General features: G+C 46.2%; 1 protein-coding gene across 1 annotated transcript; it reads left to right on the top strand.

The window, feature by feature from the left end:
• Positions 1-26,455, top strand: LOC308161434 (LIM and senescent cell antigen-like-containing domain protein 1). The gene is made up of 11 exons (XM_080535453.1): positions 1-118; positions 8,904-9,042; positions 18,415-18,574; positions 19,308-19,374; positions 19,950-20,070; positions 20,254-20,403; positions 21,353-21,503; positions 23,431-23,523; positions 24,098-24,146; positions 24,274-24,349; positions 25,696-26,455. Exons 1-11 carry the CDS (start codon positions 109-111, stop codon positions 25,808-25,810), a joined length of 1,131 nt encoding a protein of 376 aa, XP_080391579.1. The 5' UTR covers positions 1-108; the 3' UTR covers positions 25,811-26,455.
• Positions 26,456-26,530: the final 75 nt, after the last annotated feature.

The following is a 26,530-nucleotide window of genomic DNA, read 5'->3' on the forward strand; positions in this document are numbered from 1 at the left end:
GAATACACCCCGAAAACATCTGGAAAGTAGGCTACAGCTGGAGACGAAAGTCCTGAACGTGGGTCAGGAATCATACTAAGGTGATGCTGGAGGTTGCAGAAATGACGAATGGCAACGGGTGAGTAGTCTACAGAATACAATTGAATGATCCGTGTAAACGTCAATCATAAGGGTGGGAATATGTGGAATTCTTTGCAGTGTTGGCGCTGGACAAACAACCGCCGCCTGTTGAGTTGGCTTGCGTAATGACCCGTTTCCTTGTCTGTCTGCGAGGCTTTGTGTTGTGCTCAGTAAATTAATTATTTTGTTTACAGTAGGCCTAGAGGACTAGTCCATAATTAGGCCTACAGCGACAACATAACTACAGACAGGTAATTATCACTAAGAAAGTAGCCAATCATACTGGGCCGATCTGCCGCTCATTGCAGTTATTCATCATAATAATAATAACAGAAGCACACACATTGAAATGCGACATGGAACAAAAATAAACAAAACAGGATCTTTTAAACCTGAGAGTTTATGTTTATGTTGATGGGCATGCATAGTTTGGCAAAGTCAAAAGTATGTCTCTGGATGTATTACATTGTAACTCCATAAAAGCTCAAAATAGGAAAACCTGAGCGTTTATGTTTATGAAGATGGGCGTGCATAGTTTGGCAAAGTCAAAAGGATGTCTCTGGATGTATTACATTGTAACTCCATAAAAGCTCACTGATAGGTCAGTCCAATTATGGTTTCATAGATGAGTAAATCCTCAGTTTAATGGAGTTTTCACCCAATTAAGACCAAAAAAATCTATCTCTAACCCCTAACTAAAATCTCTCATTACCACCCAGGTGACCCCACTGACAGGACAATTACATGCAGTATGCAGAGTACCCTTGTAGCCTGTCATAAAGGGAGGCTGCAGCAGTAGACTGCGCTATAACTGTATGCAACAGAATTGACCCTGAAAAGAATATGAGGAATACACTGTACCTTCTTTCAGTGGGCATATTCGTATTTTCCGAGCATATTAGTCCCCCCAGCCCCCAATGTGCGTGTGTGTGTGTGTGTGTGTGTGTGTGTGTGTGTGTGTGTGTGTGTGTGTGTGTGTGTGTGTGTGCTGTTCATTAGCGGGTTAGTGCTGTGAAGCTCACCACAATCACAGCTCCTATCAGGAAGGAAATTGTTTCCCCTGCTCTAGTTCACCAGGCCACACATAGCCCTGGGTACACACACACACACACACACACACACACACACACACACACACACACAAACACACGTGTGATGCCATCTGCACACCCAGCATTCCTAGTCCCTATACTCTCTCTGAAGAGAGAACTTTCTGCCACACGGTTCCTGTGTGTCTATCCCTATCCCAGTGGGGACAGAGGAGGCAGGGTCATCGAGAGTGGAGAGGGCGAGGGAGGGGGTGGGGGACTGGGGACTGGGGACTGGGGGCTGGGGCTAGTCTGTGTGTGTCTGTGTGTGTCTGTGTGTGTGTCTCTGTGTGTGTGTGGGGGGGGGTAGGGCATGGTGAGGTTAGAAAGGGTGATGAAGAGAGGGATTGATTGATGTGAGGAGAGCAGAGATGGAAAGAGATAGGGGGGTTGTGATAAGGAGGATCATAGCAGAGAGAGAGAGAGAGAGAGAGAGAGAGAGAGAGAGAGAGAGAGAGAGAGAGAGAGAGAGAGAGAGAGAGAGAGAGAGAGAGAGAGAGAGAGAGAGAGAGAGAGAGAGAGAGAGAGAGAGAGAGAGAGAGAGAGAGAGAGAGAGAGAGAGAGAGAGAGAGAGAGAGAGAGAGAGAGAGAGAGAGAGAGAGAGAGAGAGAGAGAGAGAGAGAGAGAGAGAGAGATGGTGAGGAGAGCGGATGTCCTTCCAGCCTCCTGAGACCTTTCCCCTCTGTGCCCCGCCCTGACCAGGAATGGCTGTGTAAATATATGGCTCTTTCACAGAGCAACACTGGACACAGTATACTGTAGTTATTTACTGCAGGACAGGCACACACATGGCTCATAGTGTGTGTGTGTGTGTCTGTGTGTGTGTGTGTGTGTGTGTGTGTGTGTGTGTGTGTGTGTGTGTGTGTGTGTGTGTGTGCGTCTGTGTGTGTGTGTGTGTGTGTGTGTGTGTGTGTGTGTGTGTGTGTGTGTGTGTGTGTGTGCGTGCGTGTGTGAGTGCACGTGTGTGTGTGTGTGCATGTCTGTGTGTCCATGTACATTTTGTCTTTCTGTAGGAATTATTTCGTATCCTGGGGTTGGTAACTTGGTAGTCAAATGTTTAACATTCTCTCTTTCAGGGTACAAATGCTGCTTTGCTACAGTTCTCAAGGAAGTTACAGCTTTGACCTTGACAATGGTAGAACAGCTCTCAGATACAAGTGTAAATAGCTGCTAGCCAGGCTACTCAGAGCTGGCAAGAGCCTTTTAAGGGCTTAAGTCGGAAAAGATGTAATACTGATTCCAGACTGTTGATACAACTACAGCTTACCAGGATCCCCAGCCTCACTGGCGGGTCAGGAGCAGTACATCACTTTGTCTTGATGTAGTATGTTTAATGAAGGTGCTCCTCAAGAAGTCTGCACAGAGTTGTGACATTCATCTCTCAGTGAAAAGGACGGTCACCACCTGCTTAAGTGTGTGGGACCTCCCCAGCTCTGGCTGCATTACCCAGCTGTTAACTGTGCCACTGCCTTATGTCCACTGGAGATCCTTATCCAAATGGTAAATGGACTGACTTATATAGCGCCTTATTCCAAGGCGCTTTACAATGGCCTTTCATTCACCCAATCACACACCAATGGTGGCAAGCTCCCATGCAAGGTGCCAGCCCGCTCATTGGGAGACAATTTGGGATTCAGTGTCTTGCCCAAGGACACTTCGACATGTGCCAGCCAGGGTTTGAACCGCTGGTCTGCCGACCTTGCGATCATTAGACGCTGACTCTACCTCCTGTGCCACAGCTGCCCCCCTCTTATCTACAGGTGGTATACAGCTAACTATACAACATAGCCATACTTGTGGATGATCCAGGTGTACGTAGTGTGACTTTACAACCCCTTTGCAAGGAGTCTTTTTGTGTGTGTCTGTAATTGGTTACAAATATACAGCACCCTCTGGTGGACATAGCAGACAATAGCAGGGGTAAAATGAATGGAAATGAATGGAGCTGTCGTTTTGGCTGTAACCAACCAAAAGCTTCTGGAAGTTTCCTGTGACACACAGGATAAAGACAAAAAAAGAACTGTTTCTTGCCAGGACTTTAGTCTTGAGCCACAGGCCAGTTTGAAACCACTGGTGGGAAGGATGATTATTGGCTCTCCTCTCTGAATAGAACCTTAGCATGACGGTTTGGCCAGTGTTGTTTCAGCTGAGTGGAGAACTGATGTAGCGGCTCTGCACGTTGGCTGCTGCACAAGATCTGTCTCTCTCTTTAAATGCATTACAGTTAAGATTCGATTATACGTAGTGGAGAATGAGACATAATGTAATAAATGCATAATTATAGGACCAGATGTGAAAACCTCACAGTGATCAGAAGGTTATACTGTGTAGTACAGTCTTGATCCCTTCAGGGTGCCTCTCGTCTAGCAGTAAAGCTAACGTCTCCCTCACCCTTACAAAGCCAGAGGATATGACGAAGAGCAACAGGATATGATGGTCTTCCCAGGCCAGGCCTTCTTCCAGGGACACGCAGACCCCTTATGCTGCCCAATATGGTCATAAACAGTATACTCCTAGTCCTAACCACAACCAGACAGTCCTAGCCCTGCACACACTATACGGTCAGCTTAGTAGTAGTATGACACAGCCCACTCCACCCCTAACCACGTTACTCCCCCTGACCCATAGTACTGCCCTGCCCTTATGACCCATAGTACTGCCCTGCCCTTACTGCCTTTACTATGACCGTGTGGATGGAGCTACAGTCTACTGTGGCCACCCTCAGCCTGTCCTGTGTGGCTGGGGGGCTGGGACTGGGGGGCTGGGACTGAGGATTGGGGCTGGGGCTGGGAGACTGAGGGTTGGGGCTGGGGCTGGGAGACTGAGGGCTGGGGCTGGGGCTGGGAGACTGAGGGTTGGGGCTGGGGCTGGGAGACTGGGGGCTGGGGCTGGGGCTGGGAGACTGAGGGTTGGGGCTGGGGCTGGGAGACTGAGGGTTGGGGCTGGGGGCTAGGGGACTGAGGGTTGGGGGGGCTGGGGCTAGGACTGGGGACTGAGGGCTGGGACTGGGGCTGGGGCTGAGGGCTGAGTCTAGTCCTGGGAAACTGAGGGCTGGAGGACTGAGGGCTGGGACCGGGGGATTGAGGGCTGGGGCCAGGGGACTGAGGGCTGGGGCTGGGGCCATGCAGTCAGCAGCACCCTTCACCCTAATGACAGCCTGTGAGTCAACAGTCAACAACCAGATCCACAAGCAGCAATGATCCTCCAAGCCAGCCACAACACAGGAAGTGATGTGGCCAAGCTGATAGCAACAGTGACAGAAGTAACAGAGACAGCAGCAGTAACCACTAGTGACAGCAGAAGTGACAGAGGCAATAACTGGGCAGTACAGCAGACACCTTGCTCCTGCTTAGCACAAGAGTTTGGTAAGACATGCATATTTACTGTATTCTTGAAGAGACGACGTTAGGCTTATTTAAATTACACTTGCATTAAGCGGAGAATATGTTGGTGTGTCTTTTATGTACTGTAGCTGATATGTTCCATTCTCAAGCTGTATAAATAACAATAAATAATAGCATAAATCACTTTTTTATCAGAGTATATGAAGAGTATTAATTGGATTGCAGCTCAATAGACAAGTAGTACTGTATACCATTTAATACCAATACAGTATGAATAACTGAGTGCGGTGGAAAAAAATACTTCCTCCTTCAACTGTCAAGGATGACTATATTAAACACTTGAACTTCCCCATAACATGTTTTGTTGAGCCTTCTTTCTTTCCATTACATTTTCAGAATTTTAGGGGAATTTAAGGTAGTCTAAAAATCGACAATACATGTTTGTTTTTGCTGTTTGTAAAGTGCATCTCAACACTTTAAGGCAGAAAGGTTGCAGTTGCAGTTAACCTCTAGGGTTGGGGTTACAGTTATGTCTAGAATGGCTGCAGTACCGTTAATGTCCACAGAGTGGCAGTGAATTCCTATGTTACCGGAGGACTAGTTTGTAAGATCAGTCATCTTTTCTCCTTTGATTTCAGTAAAAACACACCGTCTGTGTATCACATTGCAGGTGTTTTGTAACCAAAGGTAATTTAAGTGACTTCCTAAATTTGGGATTAAACCACACTTAACCATCTTCGGTCCTCAGGGCACACATTTTCCGCTGATTTTCAAACTTGCTTTTGAAAGAATACCTGACTGAACAAGTAGGCCTATGTGAAATCTTTAGCCAGCCAATTGTACCAGTTGCTAAACCAGTGCACGTTAGGCTATCATCAGTCTCTGAATAGGACTTTTTTAAAGACTTTATTTGTCTTCAGGAATCAAACTGTAAACTGAGCAGGAATGTTGTGGCTTCAAAACCAGTAGTTTAGAGAAACCTGCAGGTTACAGAGGAGAGATGGAGGAGCCCCACTTTGATTTCAGTTTTGGCGTGCTGTGTGTGTGTGTGTGTGTGTGTGTGTGTGTGTGTGTGTGTGTGTGTGTGTGTGTGTGTGTGTGTGTGGGTGTGTGTGTGTATGTGTATGTATGTGTATGTGTATGTGTGTGTGTGTGTGTGTGTGTGTGTGTGTGTGTGTGTGTGTGTGTGTGTAAAAGAGAAAAAAGGGAGCTCTACCTTCCAACCACTCAGCACATTCCTCAGTGCATACCTCAATTAAGTATCAAGTCACTTAACACATTCATTATCATACCCAGCTGGTGATCTAGTCTCTCTGTCTCTGGGGATTATGTTGTGGTTTTGGCTGCACAGCATGTCTCTATTCATATCTGATGCAGCAGGAGAATAGACTCATTGTAACCTTTTGTGTGATTTTCAAGTGGAACTCTCCTACAGTTCGTGATGAGTACTCTAATGATCATATGACAGCCAGCAGCACCACAGTATTTTCAAACCATATTTTATTGTGAGCCTGTTGCAGCTGGCCTGTAGTAGAAATGTCATAGTTGTGTTCTAACATGAATTCCATATTCAGTGGCTTGCTGTATTGGTATTATTGAGTGCACTGTTGGTTTTATAGAGTATGTGTCTATGTGTGTGTGTGTGTTTGCGTGTTTCACGCTAGTGACAGCGGCACGGAATGTTGAGCAGGTTAAGGCAAGCTGTCGAAGATAAAAGCTTCTGGGTGTGTATTCTTTTTCTCAGAGACAGAACTCTCCTCAGGGCATGCATATTTCTGACACACACACACACACACACACACACACACACACACACACACACACACTTCTCTGTATTAGTCAATAATACTCCCACAAGAGGAACAATATTAAACTGTAATGTTTTTTACCTAGCCTCAGATCTTGCTGAACTCTGAGTGAATGGCAAGTATATCACTTTATCATGTATACATTTTCTTCCATTTGGTCAGTCATTGTGATGTTGTTGTTGTTGTTGTTGTTGTTGTTGTTGTTGTTGTTGTTGTTGTTTTCTGTGTGACCTACCTAACATGTTTTAGCCAGTACCGCTTGCTATCGTAACAGGATCTCCCTGTAGCTCCTTTTCTGTTCAGACTATTTATGTTCTCTCCGTTCCTGTTTGCTTGTGTGTTTGTTTGTCTCCAGTTTGCGACGATTCCTCCCTGTTTGTTGTGACATCACAGGTCCTTGTGTAGCACCTTTGACCAGGGTGTGGCAGTAATAGGCTGGTCTCTGGTAGGAAGTACACAGAGCCATTGGCTCAGACAACACAGACAGCGTCCTCATTGACAGCCTGTAGCATTGTAGCATGTCGTCTGGTTGGCAGTTTGTACTAAGTGACGCGTGGGACCATAGAGCTTCAGTGGGGATGTAACCCTCTCTTGGGTGGTTAGAGATGGGGAAGGGGAGGGGGGTATCTGGAGGGTGGACTCTATCTGGAGGGTGGACCCCCACCCCCCCCCATAGACACACACTGTTATCTTTCTCTCACTCTCTGCCCTTCACAAGGGGGAGGACGCCTGGTGGGTCTGTGACACTGTTCTGCAGGCCTGTCTGGCTGAGAGTGCTGCTCCATGGGGGGTGTCACTCACAACTCACAACAACATGGAGACTCTTAAACAAAGATCTCTGGACATATTGCAATGAAAGTAATGAACACAGCTTGTACATCATTCTAAGATGAGCTTTTTCAATGTATTTGACTGATGGTGTAGTAGACGTTGCTGCTGGTGTGATGATGGCGAGGTTTTGGGCGTGTGATACATCTGCTGCAGTCACAAACAGGAAACGGTAGTGTGGGAAAGGACAGGCAGCCATCGCTCTGTCATCACACCGTGTGTGGCCGTGTGTGGCCGTGTGTGTGTGTGTTTGTGTGTGTGTCTGTGTGTGTGTGTGTGTGTGTGAGTGTGTGTTTGTGTGTGTGTCTGTGTGTGTGTGTGTGTGTGTGAGTGAGTGTTTGTGTGTTTGTGTGTGTGTGTGTGTGTGTGTGTGTGTTTGTGTGTGTGTGTGTGTGTGTGAGGTGGGTTCACGGTGTGAAGAGTTCAGTGTGGAGGGTAAAGAATGTGTTGCGAGGGTGTGAACCACACAGAGGGTGGGCTCAGCTAGAACCACACAGAGGGTGGGCTCAGCTAGAACCGTTCCAAATCTTGGGACTACATGAAACTGTTGGTGTCTTCGGATGAGACAATAGGATAACTTATGTTATAGAATAGTCCTTAGAGAAGGTGTGTGTCATGTGCATCCCAGTTGATATTTACTAGAGCCGGTATCCTGGCAGCCTTTGCCATAGAAGTGAGATGAATGGCCTGCAGCTCTCATTGAGGGAGCACACTCAGTCGTATGCATATTAAGGGGGAACAATGGACAGGAAAGCAAACACCACTGATCGTAGGGTAGAGGAAATAAAGCTAACCTCCACCCTGTCTGGCATCAAACTGGAGTAGTGGTTTACCAAGTAGACCACAAAGGGATTAGATAGACAGATATAGACTGCTTATCAACAGAAGCCACCAGCAGCATGGAAGAATGTCTTCCTCTGACTCTCTCTCTCTCTCTCGCTCTGTCTCATTGCTGGATGAGAGAAAGAGGACACTGATATCCTATCAAAGAGAGGAGTGTCCTCATTCGCTGACAGAGAGAGAGAGAGAGAGAGAGAGAGAGAGAGAGAGAGAGAGAGAGAGAGAGAGAGAGAGAGAGAGAGAGAGAGAGAGAGAGAGAGAGAGACCAAGCGAGAGAAGAAGTGGGTGAGTCGGAGTGGGCAGCACAAGACCAGGACACTGCAGAAGTGGGCTCTCGTTTCTCTTTCTCCCACTCTGTTCTCCCTTCTATCTCTGCCACACTGTCTGGTGTTCTCTCTGGAAGGTTCCTGTTTACCTGCCCTGAGGTGGGGGTGGGGCCACGAGCAGATAGGTGTGCTGGCTCAGGGCCACTCCCCTGTGTGTGTAGGTCATTCCTCTGGCGGTGTGCCCTGGAGGTGTGTGTGTGTGTGTGTGTGAGAGAGAGAGACAGAGAGAGAGAGAGAGAGAGAGAGAGAGGGAGAGAGAGAGGGAGTGTGGAATGTACTAGCCTGCTGCCTTCTCCAGGAGAGCGAGAGAGAGAGAGAGAGAGGGGACTGATCTGCTGAAGAGTTGCCCAGGTGTGAGATCCTGTACTGGGCTAGGAGAAGAGGCTGGTGGGGGGTCAGGGGTGTTTTTTCAGCAGTGGAGAGCTGAGACTGACCACACACATTCACACAAACACAAATACACACACACACACACACACTTGGAGGACCATTGTGACTGTGTTTCCGTGTGGAGGACTACTGTGACTGTATTTCCTCGCTCTGACCAAGGAGAGGAGAGGAAGGGAGCAGAGGAAGGGAAAGGAGGGATGAACTCTCTGAGGCTGAAGGAGCTGTCTAACTCTGACCTGTACAGACGCAGGCAGGAGAGACCTGACAGCTATGGCAATCTAGCCAGAGACAGCCTGAGGTGAGTTTCTCTCTCTCTCTCTCTCTCTCTCTCTCTCTCTCTCTCTCTCTCTCTCTCTCTCTCTCTCTCTCTCTCTCTTTCTCTCTTTCTCTCTCTTTCTTTCTCTCTCTCTCTCTCTCTCTCTCTCTCTCTCTCTCTCTCTCTCTCTCTCTCTCTCTCTCTCTCTCTCACACACCAGGCTAGTCTGTGGTGTAAACAGACAGCAGGTCAGCTCATGTAATGTAATGTACTAGGGGGATGGTGAAGGACATGCTAGTCATTAGCCATCAGGTAGCTGCTGCAGAGAGCCACAGAGGCTGGCCTGTGTGGAGTGGATGGCTTTGACGGGGGGGGCGGGGGGTAGATGTGGCTCAGTGGGAGCTCTCTGTAAAGTACAATATGTAGCTCTAACACAACGAGGTGAAGAGACTATCTGAGGCAGTGGTTTTCGTATGCTATGATTGTCAGTTGACATTTGCGACAATGTTGTCAAAACATACTGAACTTCACTCAGCATGGCACTCACTGGCGTTTGAACTGAAGGTCTCTGTGTGTGTGTGTGTGTGTGTGTGTGTGTGTGTGTGTGTGTGTGTGTGTGTGTGTGTGTGTGTGTGTGCGTGTGTTGGGCTGTCCACCCTTGATTAGAGGGCTGAAATTTTAGGAATGCAGAGAACTATTTTAGAGATGATCCAAGCGGGACAGAGCACTGCTGTCGAGAACAGAGAATGTGAGTGATGATGAGAGCTGATAGTCTCTTTTGCTGATATGGAAATTAGTGAGTTGATATTCAAACAAACCTATGCCACTATTTGCACTTCTAGTTAGATGCTTAAGTGCATACTTGTACACACACACACACACACACACACACAAACACAAATCTGCAAAAATAACCCACTGAAGTGAAATGAAAGCTCAGCAACGTGAGGTGTCGATGAATCTGTTTTTACTGTGACTGTCTCTGGTCGGGGTGGTTTGTCCCTGCTACTTGACGATTGAGTGTCCCTGATACGTAGTGCCACTGACCATGACCTCGATTCCCTCACATCCTCCTCGCCCTCAGCAGGAAATGGAAAGTCAGGACAGTAATGAAGGGCAGAGGACAAGGGGACATAGGAAACAAAGAAAAGAAAAAAGGGAGGAACTTAAATCAACACGAATGCTAGTACTGTATGTGTTTGGGTGTGTGTTTGTGTGCATGAAGAGGCTAAAGCGTAGAGCATGTTTTGCAAAAGCAGACGTTATTTCTCAGTTGCCATAGCTTCTGTTGACACAGTGGACAAGGAGAGCAAGGCTTGTTTGGTTAGTGCTGGTCTGTGGCTCAGACTCCAGACAGTGGCTAGTGTCAAAAAGCATCGAAACGAATAAGGTTCAAGGATGTCCATCGTCTCTGTAGCATTGTGTTAGTCTTACTCTGTATGATGTTTCATCCTTTATCTTCATTCATTTCTATGGTTTACTCTACTCTACTCTCTCTGCCCAGGCTGAACTGTGTTGTTTACCCAGCGCTAGCTCCAACCGCCTCAGTGTTTCCGTAGACGTCTGAGTAATATACCTGTCAGCACTCAGCACTGTCCGGCGGCTCTGAGGGCAAATTACACTGTTGCTGTGATTTAGATATCAGAACTAAACATATTCTGTCACACAGGCGCGCAGGACTGAAATGTGAAAACCTAAAAGCAAACTTACGTCTAGTTTAGAAAAAGATAGTCATAGATGATCTATCTCTCTTCGATCCTCTCTCAGAAGGTCTTATTTCATGTCAGTGGTAAGAAGAGAGATGCCAGAATGCGGTGATGATGCCATGATGATTCAGTGTATTTGTTGTGAAATGTTTAGAGAGTGTAGTTTCCGCCAGGTTCTGTGTTATGTTCAGAATTTCGAGAGATGAGTTGATCTCCGGCTGTTACATAACAGCCTTGTTGCTCCACCAGAGCTGTGGCCCCGAGGAGCCTGGGGGAGCTCAGAGGGCCAGGTGTAGCATGGCTACCGGAGCCTGAGAGGAATGAGGAGGAGTTCAGAGAGCCAGGAGTAGCATGGCTACAGGAGCCTGGGAGGGACTGAATGAATGAATGAATGAATGAATGAATGGTCTTTATTGTCATTGCTACAGTACAGGTACCAAACAACGAAATTTAGGAGGGGGGGGGGGTGGGAGGGTCTGGGGGGGATTGAATGGTTTCTGGTGTCTTCAGAGGGCCTTGGAGAGCCTGAGGTAGTGGTGTCCTGCCCTTGGCCTCGGCCCAGCCCTGAAGGACACAACATGCTGTGGCTTGAGCAATAAGAGACTGCAGCTGCACTATTTCACCAACAGGAAACGTCTCGCCATAGTCACTTACACTTCTGACTCATGATGATGATTTTTATTTGGTTTGCTCAAAGCTGTAATGGATTGAACAACGCATGAATTAGGCTACTTGATTGTCAAAGTTTGTATTCCACCCTCAACGATGAATATTGAGACATGAAGGGAAAGTCTGAGAGGAGAGAGAGCCGAGAGCATCATGGCCCTCGTTCACATTCCTGCGGTCTCCTAGTTGTTGGAGGAGTGTCAGTCCACACACCCCCCCCGGCTGGCTCTCTCTCCTACCATCTGGGTCCTCTCTGCTCACTTCACCCTACTAGAATCACTCTCTGTCCAAGAATTTGTTTTGACATAGTTTGAGTTATTTTAGTAACAAACAAAAAAAAAGGACATGTAATATGTTACAATCCTCACTGAAACTAACAAGCACATGATGGTCAGACAGATGGACTGACGGACTGACGGACGGACAGACGGACGGACAAACAGACAGACATCCTTCCGGACATCCGGACGGATGGACAGACAGATCGCCTCAGCAGAGTTTTTGTGTGTTGTGAGAATGGATAGAACTGTATATCGGTACTTATACCATGCACTCCGCAAACACACCATCCAAAGAGACTATTGTGATTGCTCAGCATCAAACAGAAAGCTAACACCTCCTAGCCTCTGTCAGATAGTCAGCCCATCCACAGCCTGTGTTAGTTTACACAGCTAAGCAGGAGACGTGAAACAGAGTGAAACCAATGTTGGCTAATAGATAGCTAACAGACTGGCTCTTCAGTCCCTCAAGGCAGAGGCTTAGTCAAGCTTTTGGAGGTGTGTATGTTGTCTTTGTACGTGATTACTTGTGTCAATACTGAACTAAACCCATCTAAAGCCTCTCCCTACCTCAACCCACAAACAATCTGCATTTCACTTACAGTGCAGTTCAACCTCCTGCACCAAGCATACATGGTGTCGTAAAAGGAACTCTCAAAGGTAACAATAAAGCGTCCAGTTCTCAATCATACAGTGTGCTATTTTTGTTCGTACAGACGGTCTCTTCAGTTTGCTTTTACTGACCCTGGATGGCAGTGTTGCCCTGTAGATTGAGATGAATGACCCTGGATGTGAGAAGAAAGAAGCCCCCTGCCTCAACTAGCAGAGGATGCTCCTCAGAGCCACCCTGTCATTGTGGCCCTAATTAGGCCCCACGGTGCCCCATGCTGTTTGGCCTGCTTTACAAGTTTAAGAGAGTACAATTCTTAGGCTTCGGTTCCTGACATTGCAGCACAAGACAATAAGGCAATAGGCATAATTCAAGATAATAAAAAAGAAAAGTACAGGATATAAGTGACAAATAAGTAATAAATAATAATTGTTTACAATTAGCAGCATTTTGTAACAGTAGTACGTGTGTGTGTGTGTGTGTGTGTGTGTGTGTGTGTGTGTGTGTGTGTGTGTGTGTGTGTGTGTGTGCGTGCCAGTGACCCTTTGACACTGTCCCAGTTCAGTGTTGTATTTTTACTTTGTCCGGATCCGGTGTCGCCAAACATAAAATCAGTCATGTTACGAATCGTATCTTTGTATGTCAAGTCACTCCAGTCGTGCAAAATGAACTGTTTATAATTGTAACTTATATAATGCATACTGTACTGCACACATTCTCCTCTCTGCAACAACATGACCCCACTTTATCACTCAGCACTTGATAACAGTCTTACTGTGTCGAAGTTGAATGGTCGCCTTGTCTTCTATTCTATACACCGGAAGACTGGAGAAAGATAGAGAGAAAGAGGGAGAAATAGAGAGTGAGGGGGGGGGGGGGAGAGAGACTACCCTGTCTCTATTAGCTCCACCTGCTGTTGAGGAATGTAAACAGTGGTAGTCAAGAATAGGCTGGCTGGGGCCTGAAGGACAAAGGCATGATCAAATGGAAACAGACCCTCTTCTTTTGTCATGTTTTGATTTCTCCATGCTCACCACTCAGTGGTGTTCCTCTCCTCTTTCCCTCTCCTCTTCTCACAAGTAATCAGTAGGCTGTAATCAGGGAGGGTGCCTTGTGAGTTTCCTGTTTTGGTCCCGCCCTCGCCCCATTGTCCTGTCACTCCATACCAATTCCCATGGTTGGTTGGGGCCTCAGTGGTAGGTGGTGCCCGGTCTCTCTTGTTTACAGCATTTAACCTAGTTGTGGCTAGTCTTGAGATGTTGTTTTGTTGAGGGGAGCTGGGTTAACAGAACATTCGAAAGGATTTAGGTGGGTCACTGTGTGGCAATGTTTGGTTAAACACTGTTTTATATGACCACATCACCTATATCAGAGCCTGGGATCAGAGAGAGAGAGAGACAGCAGCGCTTATTCTAGACATTTACTTAGGCAGGCCATTGAGGCCCTCACTATAACACCCAAGAGTACATGTACTGTACAGTGAATTAGAAGTAAAAGCAATTGAGTGTGATTTCTGGTGTAAAAGTTGGAGTGTCAGGGCTAATGGAATTCTGAGGGAGAAAACATCACACACCTCTAACGGGGACAGGGAGGGAGGTAGAGCTGGCCTGTACCCTGTAAACACACACACACACAGACACACAGACACACACACACACACACACACACATACACACAGTCTCACACATACACAGGCACATGGCGTCAGCTGCCAGCACCTAGTTTGGAGATGAGACTATACTTGGCATCTATTTGTGGAATGATGGAAGCATACAGACTGGAATAGCAGAAAGAAATGCTACCCCTGGTCCAAAGTCAGGGAGCTGTGTCCTGTGGCCCAGGTTGAGACACACTGGCTGAGGTGGAGACATGTAGCCATGGGGGGTAGCCCTTGTCTTACCTCCCTCACTTCCCAGGCTTTTAGAGACAACCGACAGATGCTGTTGTTACATCTTCAAACACGGCCAATAGGTTTCTATACCGAAGGCATTTTTTATCCAGTATTTTTCTCACAAATTAGATATGTGTATTTGGGTTTTCCAAAGATTTATGTTCTTGGCCTTTTGATGTTGTGAGAGTGATCATTAATTTGAGGAGAGGCAGTAGACCAGTAGAATGTGATGAGTTTAGCCACATAAACAGCTTTGATGGGGTGCTGAAGGCATCCCTTTTAGCTAGCAGAAATGCCAGTGGTACTCATATGTATCAATTGAGTTGTTTACATTTGAATGAATTATTTCAACGTGTTTATTCAGTAGATAAAAAAATAGTATAATAAAACTGAGATTATTCTTTCTGTTAACTACTTTTAGGTATTCAATGTTGTTGTTTTACTACAACACTTGACTTCGTCCCATTCTTTAAAGTCCTCTTCTCTCCAGTATAACAGACTGAATTGCACAACTTTGGATCCATGTGTTAGATCTCCCTGAGAGCCAAGAGTTCACAACTCCAGCTGTTACACGCTTGCACTCACACAAATACTTAAACTGTGTGTGTGTGTGTGTGTGTGTGTGTGTGTGTGTGTGTGTGCGTGTGTGTGTGTGTGTGTGTGTGTGTGTGTGTGTGTGTGTGTGTGTGTGTGTGTGTCCGTTGACCTCTGTCTGCTCAGAGCAGGCGTCTGGGTGGGCTTTTAATTTGAAAGAGCGACCCACCCCTAACACACAGAGAGAGAGAGAGAGAGAGAGTGTGTGTATGTGAGTGTGTGTGTGTGTGTGTGTGTGTGTGTGTGTGTGTGTGTGTGCGCGCGCGCGAGGGGCTGTGCACAGACCGCTCCACTCTGGGATCAGTGAAGTCAGAGTAGTCACTCTCCTGCTGCCCTGTGGATTACTGCTCCTGTCCTGCCTAGACTCAGGCTCTGGGTTTTATACGGGTTGTGTTTGGAGGCTAGGGGCTGTGTTTGGGTCAGGCACTGTGTTTGGGACTGACTGTACACGGTGGCACCTGGTCTTATGGAGGTTCAGAGCCGGTTGATGCCCCCCTCCATCCCGGAGAATGGGGAGGCTCCTGATGTTGCCCCCGCGGAGGTGAACGGCCTGCGTCATGGCGATGGGGGCGAGGCGGAGGTGGCCGTCTCCAAGTCCCAGAGGAGGCGCAGTGACATCAAAGTCTACAAGGAGTTCTGTGACTTCTACGCCCGCTTGTGAGTACCGTATGTAGCTCAGTGGGTTCTAGCCAGATGGCTCTGCGGATGCGATGGTCCCGTTGATCCCCCCACTCAGGCCACATAGTGTTTGTTCATTCTCTTTTAATGAAAGCATTAGCGAGGTGACCTTATCCCAGTATCCGCAATGATTTTATAACTTGAGGGCGGAAACACACAGCACTTACTCCCCCGAAGCAGTGAGGGTGTGTGTACTGTATGTCTCAGGACTGAGTGGATCGAGTGGATCTCTGGACTGGATCTATGTAGAATCGTCAGTGATCAATGAACTGCACAAGAGAAAGTGTATCCCACGTCCCCTCAGGGGCTTTAAACCGACCCTGTCGTAGAGTCAGTGCAAAGGGATACAATCACGATTGACTGGTTGATCTGTGTTTTCTAAGCTTATCGTAACATTTCGGTATGTGAAGAATTTTGGTATTATAGCTGGCTTACCAGCAGTTTGATTAGCTTAAGCTCTATAGCTTTTGTGTTTTACAAGACCTACTGTACGTAGCTAGCCTCACTGGTCGCTGGAGTGGTAGAATCGGTGGGCTGGGCGGCTGACTGAGGGCTATTTTAGTGTAAGGGGAGTTTGTTATGCAAAGTGAAATTTACCGGCTGGCATGTGAAGTATGTGTGTGTGTGTGAGACAGGAAGGAGGCAGGGGGATGAGGACAAACTAAATATACGTCAGAGTCATTTTGTGCTTCCATTATTAATTAATGATCAATTATTTGGGTCACTCACACACTGCACTGTAACTGATATTATGTGGTCATTGTTGTCGTCATCGAGGACCGTTGATTGACCTTCCCTCTATAGTAGTAGTCAGTGGAGGCTGGTTTAGGTAGAAATCGGAGTGAGGGCTCATTTTAATGCAGGAGTCCGTCCTTTGATTTCTGAAGCCTCCACTGGCACGTGCCCTGGTGGCCACAGGCAGACAGGGATGAGAAGAGAAGAGGAGGTCTGCGTCTTCTCTCAGACATGTGCTGACAACCTGGATCCTTTTATAGTCACAAACAGCACAGTTGACACAGGGGGGGGTGGGGGGAGGATTGTGTAAATGGGGTCAGAAGTTCACAACCCTGCCTCCATCCTTACGACCACTCTCTGTTACGATCACTCTCTGTCACAATGTCTTTGTCAAATTGTCAAATGACATTTCATAAAGTTTCTACTGTCAATTATATGACTTATGGGGCGATTAGGTGGCGTAGCGGGTTAAGCGCTGACCATGTAACCGCAGGGTCCCCGGTTCGATTTCGTCCGGGGACATATCCTGCATGTCATCCCTCCTCTCTCTCTCACCCATCCTTCCTGTCTAAACTTCACTGAATCTGTCAATAAAAATGAAAAAATATGAGTGGGACTGCCCCACTCAGAAAAAATTACTTTAAAAAAATAAATAATTATATGACTTATTCACCAACTCCTGATTAATCCTTATTGGCCCCCAGACAGGAGGTGGAAAAGGCCGCCGGGATGTGTCACTTCCTCCCAGAGGTCCATGGGGTAGGGCAGGGCTGTCTGTATGATGTCAGGCCAGGGTCTGCATCCACTGACAATAATGGCGTCTACACAGCACATCTGACACTCTGAAAATAGCTGTGTACTGTAGAACAACCAGATGGAACCTCTGTTTTCACTCTCCATCTTGTGGCAATGTGCTACAGGCATGCTGGAGAGAGAGAGAGATCATTCCCAGCAGAAGGTGATGTGGCTGAGTTACTATGCACTAGGGTATCGCTTGTTGAAGGTCGTACATGATTTGTGTGTGTGTGTGTGTGTGTGTGTGTGTGTGTGTGTGTGTTATGGTCTCCCAGACACACATTGGAATTCTGACCTTTTAAACAAAGCAGACACAATGGCTCCTCCACCCCTCCTTTTCTCCTCTCTCTCTCTTTCGACACTTGAATGGCTTTCTGCTCATCGTTTTCTGTGCATTGAATTCACTGTAGTTCTTGTGAGCGGGAAATACTCTGATATACACCTATACCTCAGTAAACTGTTGATGGTGTTTGTGGTCAGTATCGCCGACATCGTATGAATTGGTATATTGGTACATGTATTGGTATAGTATGTGTGAGAAGCAGTGGCAGTGTTCAAGTCACCAAACCAAGTCTAAATAAATACAACTGGTATGTCTTGTTGAGTGACATGACATTTACTGTATTCCTGGAGCCTCTCTGTGTGGGACTGGGATTGGCTAGGATAATATACCGGTACTCTAGAGAGAAAACCATGCCCTTATTTGAACTAATTTTTTCCTCTTGTCCTTTTCGCACACGCACAAACAGTCTCTCTCTCACACACTCTACATTGGTTCCAGTTTAAACAATTATTGAACCTGGTGTTCTTTGGCAAGGCTTGTGTAATGTTGGCTACAGTTAAGCCATACAGACATATTATACACACACACACACACACACACACACACCGCTAAGGGTCTGGATGTGACTGAAGAACTTTGTGCCTCTCAGCTGATATTAATATAATGAATATTAATGCAGGACAGATGAGCGGATGCTTCGCCCTGCTTCTCAAAAAACAACGTCTACATTTCCCAGCTTTCTCTGCACTGCCCGGCACCCTGATAGGATCAACACACCAGGCGAGAGAATCAATAGGGTGTGTGTGTGTGTGTGTGTGTGTGTGTGTGTGTGTGTGTACGTGTACGTGTGCGCATGTGTGGGAGCGTGTCTGAGTGAGAGAATATCAGCTCGTGTACCCCACCCTGATCTCCTTGCCCTGAATCTGAATACTCGCTCCAGCTGGTGTTGTGTCAGAGAGAAACTATTGTTTTCTCTATGTGATAAATGTTCTTTAGCAGCGGTGTAGCTGCTGAAAAACCCTTGCGAAAACAGTTCTACAGTGTGTACATGGTGACGATGTTCATTCCTATATTTAGGTATTGGTTAGAGAATGATTACTCTCTCTCCTCTCCTTCTCCTCTCCCTCTCTCTCTCTCTCTCTCTCTCTCTCCTCCTTTCTCCTCTCCTCTCCTCACAGCAATATGGCCAATGCCCTGGCCAATGCCATGTGCGAGCGCTGTAAGAGTGGCTTCGCCCCGGCAGAGAAGATAGTGAACAGCAACGGGGAGCTGTACCATGAGCAGTGCTTCGTCTGTGCCCAGTGCTTCCAGCAGTTCCCAGAGGGACTCTTCTATGAGGTATAACTCTCCCTCTCACCTATCTCCATGGTTACCCTCTCTCACCAACACTCAACCGTCTAGTCCCAAATCAACTCCATGATGGCCGCTCTCACCTTTCGTCCTGTTTGTTCTGTTGGAGCTGAGAGCAAGAGAAGGTTACAAGTTACATACCTGCTAGTTCGATACCTCCCTCTAACACACACACACACACACACACACACACACACACACACCACACACACACACACACACACACACACACCACACACACAACACACACACAACACACACACACACACAACATACACCACACACACACACACACCACACACACAACACACACAACACACACACACACACACACACACACACACACACACACAAAGTCTTCTCTGGCCTCAGTTTAATGCATTAATGGACTGTTAGAGGCTGGTATACACTCTCTGACTGATCAATGCCCGGTAGAGAGACAGGAGGCCCTCTCCAGCAGACCCCTGGGAGCCCAGAACCCTCCCTTCAATGGGGGAACAAAAGCCAGAGATAAACCAGGACATTTATAGCTCTGATCAAAGCCAAAACACACACATCTGTTCGTCCACACACACACACACACACACACACACACACACACACACACACACACACACACACACACACACACACAGACACTCAGTGGGATCGTACTGTACATACATTGTATGTATATTTTGGTAATATATTGTAACCTTTTTAACCCAATGTATTTCTGCAGTTTGAGGGCAGGAAGTACTGTGAGCATGACTTCCAGATGCTGTTTGCTCCCTGCTGCCACCAGTGTGGTGAGTACGGTTGGATTACACTTTCATTCATTAAAAAAGGAAATAAACATGTCATTTCATTCAGGTTCAAAAGACTGTTGTAACACCTCCTTAAAGTTGAATGAATGAATGAATGGACTTTATTGTCATTGCTACAGTACAGGTACCAAACAACGAAATTTAGGAAGTTATATTTAATCCAGACCGCAAATACGCATCTAGAATCTCATTGTCTCTTTTGTGACGGTCGTGTTTAGTCTCCTCTCTACATGTCCTTGATAACCCTGCTGTGTCCTTCACCTTGAGCTCTAGACATTCCCGTTCAGGGTTACGCTGTTCCCTAAGTTCTACTCTCCTGAAAAATAAACAAAAGTTAAACACCAGTTGTGAAGATAGGTCAATTTTTGGGGTTTCTTGCCTGAAAATCTCTTCAATAGGTCTGTAGAAATTGACATGTAGACATTGGCATCATCCAACACCAGACATCAGAGCTATCTGTATCTCCTCCCTGACCTATAGGCCTAATCACTTATCACAAGGAGAGTAGGATCGGAATAAAGCCTGTAATTCTCCCCCTGTCCTCTTTCTTCTCCCAGGGGAGTTCATCATTGGTCGTGTGATCAAGGCCATGAACAACAGCTGGCACCCTGACTGCTTCTGCTGCGACCTCTGCCAGGCCGTCCTCGCTGACGTGGGCTTCGTCAAGAACGCTGGCAGGTCAATCCAAGACCAGACTTAGAACACACTAGAACACACTAGAGTTGGACCAGGCTAGAATTAGACCAGATCAAAGTTAGTGCTGGGCACGATTTAGACCAGATCAGGGTTAGTCCAGAGTTTTGTTGTAAGCATGCAGGGTTGTGTTTGTGCGACTCACACCCTCCCGTCACTCTCCCACAGACATCTGTGCCGTCCGTGCCATAACCGCGAGAAGGCCCGTGGCCTGGGCAAGTACATCTGCCAGAAGTGCCATGCCATCATCGAGGAGCAGCCGCTGCTGTTTAAGAACGACCCCTACCACCCTGACCACTTCAACTGCAACAACTGCGGGTATGTGCACGACCACTTCACAACCTTCACACAACCACGACACATGTACAGTCAGTTCTGCTGTACAGTCAGAATGCAGAATAAATAATAAATCCCTTTTAGCTTTATGACTGCCAATACTGTAGATAGATGACCTTTTCTTGCGATGACTGATGGTTAGATGATTCACTCCTTAGACAAATGCATTTGTCGTGAGACGCTTTGGATAAAGGCGTCTGCTAAAGGCCAAAAATGTAAATGTGAAAAATGTAATGGGGATACAATTGAGATGCAAGGGTGTGTTGTCTGTAGCTGGGTGAGGCTGCACTGGGCTTAGGGGAGTTCAACTCAGTGCATGTCAGCCAAAGGAAATTAAAGGATTGAACATTGGGAGGAGAGGATAGATTGGAGAGATGGAAGACAAAAAGATCTCTTCAGCTCCAGAGTTACATGGCTAATATTTGTTCTGGATGTTTTCCCCCTGGCATCTCATTCTCCTCTGTGACTTCTCTGTGGGTTGTGGGTAGAAATATCCCCTCATAAAGCAGGACTCGTCAAGATCAAGCAGCAGAGAGGGGAACACTGTTGGCAGGATGCCAAATGAAACAAGCTCTCTCACACACACACACACACACACACACACACACACACACACACACACACACACATACACACACACACACACACACATACACAGGAACACCTGTCCATGAGGTGACTCAGTGATGACTCACTCTAAGATATATCACAGAAATAGAGGTGTGGTAAGCGTTCCACAGTTTTAGTCCTTCACAGTCCTGGTCCTTAGGAGCCAATATCTACTAGTATTGTTTGTCTTGAAAAATGACTCTCCAAACATGCTGTAGTCTACACCAAAAAAAACACCCAACCCATTGACATCAGTTGTCTTTTTCCATAGCATGGAGCCGTTACCTCTGTAGTAAAGTTTGTCCCTCTCCTCTCCCTGTAGTAAGGAGTTGACTGCTGATGCCAGGGAGCTGAAGGGTGAGCTGTACTGCCTGCCCTGCCATGACAAAATGGGCGTGCCCATCTGTGGGGCCTGCCGGAGACCCATCGAGGGCCGTGTGGTCAACGCCATGGGAAAGCAGTGGCACGTGGAGGTATGGCATTACCATGACATATCCCTAATCCTGACCAAATCCAACCCTGTTAACCAGACCCGGTTGTGTTTTGGTATGGTGTGATAATGAACGACAAAGGAGTTGAATGAAGCACCAACAGATCTGGCTACTAGATAGATAGAGAGATAGATACGTACAACAGGGGCAATTCAAAGTGCTTTACATACATTTTGTTTAAATACAGCAAAGCAGCATAGTAAGAATATAAAAATTACAATGAATAAAAGCAAATATAAGAAGTAAATAGATAAAACATTTAATAAGACAATAGTTAATGGAAAAAAGACATTGATAGAAGTCCATCATAACTGGTGCAAAACATGAAGGTTTAGCTTAGATTTAAATATTTTAAGGGTTTGGGCCTGTTTGATTTCTTCAGGGAGTTTGTTCCAGGAGCATGCAGCAGCGTGACTGAAAGCTGCTGCACCGTGTTTTGTTTTTATTCTTGAAATGATTAGCTGATTAGCCTCAGCTGACCTTAGGGACCTTGCGGGAATATAGGGTGGGAGGAGATCTTATATGTATTTTGGTCCAAGACCATTTTGTGATTTGTATTTTGAATTCAATTCTCTGAGAGACTGGTAGCCAGTGCAGGGATCTCAGGATTGGTGTAATGTGTTCAAATTTCTTTGTTTTTGTTAGGACCCTAGCAGCGGCATTTTGGATGAGCTGCAATTTACGAACAGCTCCTATAGATAGATAGATAGATAGATAGATAGATAGATAGATAGATAGATAGATAGATAGATAGATAGATAGATATATGTGGATAGTCAGTTGGTCTGGTGATCAGAATGAGTTCAAATCCCACCTGAGAACACCACCACCACTAGTGTGCCCTTGAGTAAGTCACTTAGCCCTAAATGACTCCAGGGAGACTGTCCCAGTAATCTGTAATTGTAAGTCGCTTTGGATAAAAGTGTCTGCTAAATGGTAAAAATGTAATTGTAAAAAATGTAAAAATGTAGATAGATACTGTATCCATACTCCTCCCTCCACTTCCTGTCACTGCCATAATGCACATGGATAGAAAAGAGCTGTATTGTTTTGAAGTATTGTCATTCTCTGAATAACCTATGTCCTAAATGTCTTACTTTCCCTCAGAGTACTCGGTTATATTTATAGTGGCAGTGCTGTCCTTGTGCTGTATTTATGCTGGCTGCTGGCCTCATCTCTGCGATCATTCTTTTTATTGCCGTTTCATTGCTCATATCTGCACTACTTTCTTTCCTGTCCTCCTCTCTGCCATCACTCTCCTCGCTTCTCTCCTTCCTCCTCTACTTCTCATCTCTCCTCTCCTCTCCTCTCCTCTCTGTGTCTTTTGTCCTTCTCCTCCTCTCTTCCATCCCTCCTGCAGCACCATGTGTGTGCTCTGTGTGAGCGTCCATTTCAGGGCCACCCGTATTACGAGCGCGGGGGCCATGCATACTGTGAGAGGCACTTTGACATGGTGAGGGGTTAGGGTTAGGATAACCCTGACTGCTTGTCCTGTTTTGGCCTGTGCTCTGAGCTCTGTTGCTGCTGTATTCTGCCCCCTGCTGGACAAGCCTGGTACTCACCTCTCACAGACACAGAGGGCTCCTGAGCGCATACACTGTACCAGATGGGTTAGTCAGTCAGTACACAAGTGTTGAAGTGTGCAAGTGTCACATATAACACTAAATAGGGCCTCATTCGAACCATTGATGTACTGAAACACACAGTATATCTATGGCTCTGAATTAAGAATATAGTATAGAGTCCCAGCTGTCTGTCTGTACGGGGTGAGTGCTGCCACTGGGGGGCAGTGTCCACTACTGCCCACTGATTCCACACTAATCTGAGACCGAGCTGGTCTGGACTGAACTGGACTGATCTTGACTTGGCAGGACTAACCTTTTGTGTGGGGCGGTGGGTGTGTTTGCAGCATTTTGTGTGTGCTAAGTGTGAGAAACCATTCCTTGGACATCGCCACTACGAACGCAAAGGACTGGCCTACTGTGAGACTCACTACAACCAGGTAACATTCTAGTTGTTATCATTCGCCCTGTGTCTTTCAACACAAGTAGAGAGCCTAGAGGCCTGGCAAGCTCAACGGGAAGGGCAATCACACAATCATCATGTGCTTCACAATATCAAACTAAGCAATGATTTCCACTGTTACCCAAACCATTGCATTTGTCTTGGAATAAGCCCCTTTCAGCCTGTGAAGAATGAATGAATGAATGCTGTTGAGGTGTCTTTGCATGCAGCATGTATTGTTATGTATATTAATGTAATGATAACTCCACGAGGAACCCAAAGGCTGAACCAATGTCCATGGCATGCAGCTCTTTACTGTATGGAGGAGGGCAATGCTCCAGTGGTGTCATCTAGTGGTGAAAGTGAAATTTCAATATGAATGATCCTGATGCAACAACAATCTGTCTGTACTGTAACAAGATGAACAGATATGATATGTTGTAATGTATTACATTGCATGGTATACGTACATGGCTCATGCAATTAGCATGCTATGAGAGACTTGCCCATTATGTCTGCATGTTGAAGTGAACAAGACACTCTCTGATCCTGTCTTCTTTCTCCTCCTACAGCTGTTCGGAGATGTCTGCTACCACTGCAACCGGGTCATTGAAGGCGATGGTGAGTCAACTTTTAAAATGGTCATTGTTGTGTCAAGCCAGCAATGTAGTGTTGTTTATTGCTGAAACAATTACATAAGGTACACGTAACCCACTGGGCTGATGTGTGCTGCTGTTGTGTGTTTTAGTGGTGTCAGCCCTGAACAAGGCCTGGTGTGTCAACTGCTTCGCCTGCTCCACCTGCAACACCAAGCTTACCCTCAAGTGAGTGAGACCCTAACCCTCTTAACCCGAACCCAGAAAATAAACATATTTTAGGCCCGAAGCACAGACTTATCTTATCATACCTCCAGCCATCATTGATTGATGACATGGGCTTTCTTTGGCACTCTGGTTGTAGTGAGTGAGAACTCAAACTAGCCTTCCACTCTCCTCTTCTATGTCTGCCATCCTTGTCCTTTCCACTGTACCTGTTACTTCTGCTGTATCTGTGTCTACCTGCTTTTCCACTGTGTCTGTGTCTACTTGATCTGTTTTCCAGTCACGTATCTGTGTCATTCCTACTTTCTCTGTTTTCATTGTTCTCCTCCTCCTCCTCCTCCTCCGTTTCCTCTACCTGACCTTGTCAGGGATAAGTTTGTGGAGGTAGATCTGAAGCCTGTGTGTAAACACTGCTACGAGCGCATGCCGGAGGACATGAAGCGCCGTCTGGCCAAACGCGAACGCGATTCCAAAGAGAAGAAGAAGAAAACTCCCATCTGTCTGTAAACCTTTCTCCTTCCTCTCTCCTTACTTCCACTTTCCATTCATTGGTTAGTTTCCATTTTCCTTTCATTCTATTTTTCCTTTTACTTCATGGTTTTGTGTTCATGTGTCCATCGTATCAGCTCAGTAAAAGCATGCTAGGCAAAGAGGACAAATATATATGAATAATTAAAATCAAATACATGATGGATGTAAAGATATGCTTCTAGATAATGATTGCAATAACAGTTAACCATTAAGACTTGTAAACTGGCCTAAACTGATCCTGCGTCAACAATAGTTGACCATATTTAGGAGCTCCGGCGGAAATGGTGCTGTAAACAACCTTTTCTGAGGCAGATACACTATGGGCTTAACTCATTGCTGTAACCTCTAATCCGGAAGTGCTTTGCTCTCAGATGGGGTAGGCGTACAGTAGTCTGCCTTGCCTCAGGTCGTCATTCAGTTGTGAAGAAACGGCTTTGTTCCCACACTCCTAGTCTCTGTAAAGCCCTAATCGTTTCCTGTCTCTGGGTTGGCTGGGTGATCTCTGGAGGCCCCAGCGGGCTCCACACGTGTTCTCCCTGATCCACTGGAAGGTCTAATCTGCTCTGCTAAAAAACCCTCTCCAGGGAGGGTTGTAGTACTTAGAGAGCAGGAGAGTGCTGTATAGTACTACAGTATGAAAGTATTACAGGTTAGGGATTAGTACAGTAGTACAGAGAAAGTATGTAGGCCTTACAAAACAACATTTTCCACAAAACATGCCACAGAATTGTAGAAGTATTTGTATGAGGTATGTAAATACGATTTGTGTGAGGTATGCAAGTAGCCACTAAAACATGTATTTACCCTGGTGCCTGCAGGAACAAGTTCGTGGAGTTTGACATGAAGCCGGTGTGTAAGAAGTGCTATGAGAAGTTCCCTCTGGAGCTGAAGAAGAGGCTGAAGAAGCTCTCTGAGACCGTTGGACGAAAGTAGACAGACAGACGGATAGACGGAGGTCCATGAACGTGGTTGTCCCTGGATGGCCATGGTTGAGCAGACAATAGAGGCGATACCATCAGACCTGATGAGCAAGTAGATATTTGCTCTTGATTTGGAGTGTTGGGGTTAGGTGAAAAAAAATCACATTGGTCATTTGAAAATACTGTACTTCCGTCCTTTCAATCATTGCCAGGTAGTGACAATCAGCCCTTGAGTAGTCTGGGACAAGACAACACACAGCTGTGGATGTTGTACACTGAGGGGTGATGAGTCTCAGCCTAGTGCCTGCATCTGAATAAATATATGTTGAGATGCTTATCTTATATAGTTCATTAATCATTTAGCATACCATTTCACTATTCACTTTTAAAACCCACCTGCATACCAGTGTACATGCCCGTATTGAGAAAGATGTTACTGATAACCTCATAGCCTGGGTGCCAGACTATTCCCGCCTTTAGACAACTCATTTGTTGTTATTCCAAACAAACAGAAACAGACTAGTACCTGAGCTAGGTCACTGATACTATACATCATTCTGTGTCATTTGATGTTTTCAGGATTTATTGAGACGTGACTCTATCCAAAGATGAAATTGATAAAATGTGGCGATACATGTACTGTATGTATATCTCCTATAGGGCTTCTGTGTTTTCATAACAACATTGTGCATGCGTTATATTTACACTAATGTTTGTTTTTATCTTTTACCAC

Source organism: Nansenia antarctica, assembly GCF_963989245.1.
Source record: "Nansenia antarctica genome assembly, chromosome: 7".
In the NCBI taxonomy this organism is placed as follows: Eukaryota; Metazoa; Chordata; class Actinopteri; order Argentiniformes; family Microstomatidae; genus Nansenia; species Nansenia antarctica.

Coding starts and splice junctions, on each gene's coding strand:
- LOC308161434 (XM_080535453.1), top strand. Junction 23,524..24,097: donor GTGAGACTCACTACAACCAG/GTAACATTCTAG, acceptor CTCCTCCTACAG/CTGTTCGGAGATGTCTGCTA. Junction 24,350..25,695: donor AACACCAAGCTTACCCTCAA/GTGAGTGAGACC, acceptor TGGTGCCTGCAG/GAACAAGTTCGTGGAGTTTG.